The sequence below is a fragment of the Haplochromis burtoni genome, unplaced genomic scaffold, assembly GCF_018398535.1.
Source record: "Haplochromis burtoni strain Fernald_Lab_line unplaced genomic scaffold, NCSU_Asbu1 Contig_1008, whole genome shotgun sequence".
Lineage (NCBI taxonomy): Eukaryota > Metazoa > Chordata > Actinopteri > Cichliformes > Cichlidae > Haplochromis > Haplochromis burtoni.
This window is the reverse complement of record NW_024583369.1, coordinates 28283-32167: the sequence shown is the minus strand read 5'-3', so window position 1 is coordinate 32167 and position 3885 is coordinate 28283. Positions and strand designations below refer to the sequence as shown.

General features: G+C 38.1%; 1 protein-coding gene across 2 annotated transcripts; it reads left to right on the top strand.

Annotated features, from left to right (window-relative positions):
- The first annotated feature begins 740 nt into the window (after nt 1-740).
- LOC102294664 lies at nt 741-3622 on the top strand. 2 transcript variants are annotated; one of them, XM_042216317.1, is made up of 6 exons: nt 741-879; nt 1200-1249; nt 1356-1706; nt 1791-1877; nt 3011-3121; nt 3355-3622. In XM_042216317.1, exons 2-6 carry the CDS (start codon nt 1207-1209, stop codon nt 3486-3488), a joined length of 726 nt encoding a protein of 241 aa, XP_042072251.1. In that variant the 5' UTR covers nt 741-879; nt 1200-1206; the 3' UTR covers nt 3489-3622. The 2 variants fall into 2 exon arrangements, with proteins under 2 accessions (XP_042072251.1, XP_042072252.1); XM_042216318.1 differs by having other exon boundaries at nt 747-879; nt 3011-3079.
- The last annotated feature ends 263 nt before the right edge of the window (nt 3623-3885 follow it).

Sequence of the window (3885 nt, the reverse complement as noted above, 5' to 3'; positions counted from 1 at the left end):
AGTTTGGACACTTTGTGTTTGTCACGTGTCTGAATAGACAGGTTTAACAGTGAGCTGAAGCGTCTTCTTTATCTGAAATATTCAGGCGGTTGTTTGTTCTTTCAGCTTATTAAATCAAAGTGGACAGATTGCGGGTCACTCTCCTACAAACAAGTAAGTAGACTTTAAAACATCCTGTGTGAACGTGTGTGCTTTTGTTGTTTACTTTTTGATGCAGGCGCCTTTTAAAAAAAGACCGTATGGTATGTGGGCAAACCATGATCAGTTTCAAGCAGCGTCACAAAAGCAAATAGCTACCATGACAGAAGAAGCAGGACAGAGACAGGAAAGCAGCTTTTAGTTTGCTCATGTGATGCAAAACAAGAAACACCACAAGGGGTTTTATGAAAGTGCGCAACAGGAAGAAAACAGCGGCACAGTGGTGTCTACAGTGCTACTAATGCTTAGGCTATAATAATAACAATAATAATAATAATAATAGTATCTCTATTACTATTATTGCGTGACTATTTGACAAGCTGTAAAAGACACCAAGAGATTAATAATAACTAATAATTAAATGCAGGAGGTGTATAAACACAGTGAGCAAAACAGAGGTGACTGAAGAAGAAACATGCAATGCATCATGGGAATCCCACGGCAGCCTAGGCCTACTGCTCCATAACTAAGAGAGGATTCAGGGTCACCTTATCCTGTCCGGTCTGATGAGCTAAACTGATATTTTTTTCTTTTTTTTTTAAATTGTAATCACAGGTGCACAGTGTCACTTTAGGCACCCAGTAAAGTCAACAGGAAAACTTTACATGCTCTTCCGTGTTCGTAGAGAGGAGCTCATGGTTCGTAGAGACAGCTGCCAGAGACGGAGAAACGCAAGAACAGGTAGAAAACTAAGCCTAAAAACATCTAAACATGTTATTGGAGTAATACTGAAAACACACTTCACTCTGATGTCAAAAGACCATTTTAAATCTCGTAGCTGAAACATGCACAGAATTATGATCATGGTTTGGATCATAGACGTACATTAATTCATGTGCTGGTGAGCTGCACAGAAACGGTGTCTGTGTACACTCTGTGTGGGGAAATCACTCAGTGGTTTTTAAGCTGGTGAAAAATGTGAAATATTTCACTTTTATTTTTATTGTCTTTTTAAAAAAAGATATTTATTAAAACGTTCTTCCTCTGATTCATTCTGACAGAGAGAAGATGATCAGGATCCTTCTGTTTCTCGGCCTGGCGTCCTCTGTCTGTGAGTGTCCACCTTTAGACACAGTTATCTTTTGGTAAATTCAAATAAATAAATAAATAAAAAGGATAAATGAACACACAATAATGAGGTGGTGTCTTCTCAACAGGGACGTTTGTTTTGAAAAGGACTGCGACTGTCTTTGAGGCCAAGGAGGACGACAACATCACCATCAGATTGGACAGTCAGCTCCAAGCTGACGTGTCTCTGGCTGACGTGATGTGTGTTTTCCACTCAGACGTCACTAAGATTTTGTTTAAAATGATCAGAGGAGTGGAGGACTCTGAGTCTCAGCATGAGCAGTTTGCAGGACGAGTTCAGACTGACAGAGATGCTCTGAGAGGAGGACGAATCAGACTTCATCTGTCCAGAGTCACAGCTGAAGACTCTGGAAGCTACAGGTGTGACGTGGCTGCCGACTACGACGACAGCCTGAAGAGATGGAGGCTCGAGACAAATGGTAAGTTGACTCCTGTATCTCTTTAGGACTGGGCTGTATTTATATTGCAGATGAACAAGCATTAATTCAGATTTTCATCCTCAGAAAACTTTGTTTTGAGTGTGGGTCGAACCTCTGATGGAAACAGCACTTATGTCTTACTCAGACCTCTGATATTTGGACTACCAAAAGGTAAATCACCAATCTTTATCCACAGTTCTGAGTACCCTTTTTAACACATCACACTTTAGTCGTCTAAAAGGTTTGGTGTTCAAAATTTACAGTGAATTGTGGAATTATTCTGTCAGGGGCTGGGTCTATGACCCAGCAATTTGAGTGCTTTTTGTAAATGTGTGTTTTATTATAAATATATGTGTAGTTCTGTAGGTTTTAGATGAGTGTATTCTAGTTTAGGTCCATCTAGGTCCTCTTCTGTAAGTCTGTTCTGGTCTTCTCTAGGTAGTTTGTCATGTATTTGTTGTCTGCGTATTTCATGTTGTCTGGTTTGTGATGTCATGCCAGCGTCTCGGTGTTTCCTGTTGTATTTTGGAAGTCTAGTGTTCCCTTGTTCAGTGTGCTTAGTTTTATAGTTCCCCTGTGGTGTCATTATGTTCATTAGTGTCAGCTGTTTCCCCATGTGTTTCCACTTCCTCTGATCATCCCTTGTGTGTGTTTAGCCTGTCTTTGTCAGAACGTCTGTGTTACCACGCCGAGTCATAGAAATCATAGCAGTCATAGTCTTTAAAGTTGTCTCTATGTTTCGTCACAGTTGTCTTTTAGTTTCCCCAGTATGTGTTCCAGTTTAGTTGTTGCTCCTGTTTTTGCCTTTGTTCATGTTTACCAGCCTAAATAAAACAGCTCGCTTTTGGTTCAAGTCTCCGCTCCGTCTTCTTCTCTGTCTGGATTTGGGTCCACTGCCTCACTACCCCGCCGTGACATATTTAAGTTAAAATTGTCTGAACTTCATCACATTTGTGATAGCTGCCATGCAATCAAACAAGCATGTAATGAACACAGGGCGACATCTCACGGGAAATACATGTTATAGATATATAATTTTAAATAACATGATGTACATTTTGCAATCATTTATCGTTTAGGCAGAATTTCTTATTCATAATCAAGTTTTTCATGCTTTATTAATCAAAACAAAGAATAACAACTTACCTTTTTTCAGTGAATAGATGCATGTCATTTTGATTGATGTATTTGGTTTTGTCTTTTTATTACATCTACTTTTGAACCTAGTTTATTATTATTATTATTATCATTTCTGTTTCTATTGTTTAAGTTTTCCTGTTTCTACCTTTGTTTTATCTGTACAGGTTTTGCGTCTCTGCACATGATTGCGAGGAAAATAAAGGTGGACGACAAAAATAACGTTTTGATTGCAGGTGATACTGAAGTTAATTCAGGACTTCCTTTGAAAGACGGTGGTGGGTTTACTCATTGATCAACTGCAAAAAGATTTGCCAACTGTGACATCACAGAGCTTTCTTGCTGCACAACAAGCCCAATTCTTACCCTTAAAGTTTAAATACAATGTTTAGTTTCCAGATTTGTTCCTTTTTGTGTTTCACAATTGGCTGATTTCTGTGCCTGTACTGTTACGTCCCTTTTGTTGGCTTTGATAAAATTGTTTATTTTATGGTCTGTTTTCTCCACGCAGGTCCAAAGGCAGCAGAAGAAAGGGCATGTCATGAAATAATATCATTATTTGTTCTAATGGCATTTTTAAATGTGGCAACTGCAGGAGTTGTAGTACTTTTCATAAGAGGTCTTTGTAACCTGTTACGATGGTAAGGTACACTGGCAAACTTTGGATCGAAATGGTTGACTCATTTGTCCTCGTTTGATTTAGTCTGACTGTCCTGTTTATTGTTACAGTTCAACACCACATGGAAACGTCCACACTGTAATAAAACAACTTAAATCAACAGTGACTTCCCTGCCTGTTAATGTTGTGAATTTAATTTAATTAAATTCTACTGCTGTGCTTAAAAAATAAATACAAAAATAAAAAATGTAAGTAAAAGAAAAGGAATCTTTGCACCTGTAAGATTTCCTTCAAACGAGGAAAAAATAGAAAAGTCATATGTGATGTTACAACACTGATTCTTAGCTCTAAGTCAAACAAATTATTTTAGAAAAATACATAATAGACCCAGTGAGTTATGGTGTCCATTTCCCAAATACATTA

Excerpts from the sequence above, each read along its gene's own strand:
- LOC102294664 (XM_042216317.1), top strand. The coding sequence starts at position 1,207 with ATGATCAGGATCCTTCTGTTTCTCGGCCTGGCGTCCTCTGTCT. Across the intron at positions 1,250-1,355 it reads CGGCCTGGCGTCCTCTGTCT|GGACGTTTGTTTTGAAAAGG; the intron begins GTGAGTGTCCAC and ends TCTTCTCAACAG. Across the intron at positions 1,707-1,790 it reads ATGGAGGCTCGAGACAAATG|AAAACTTTGTTTTGAGTGTG; the intron begins GTAAGTTGACTC and ends TTTCATCCTCAG.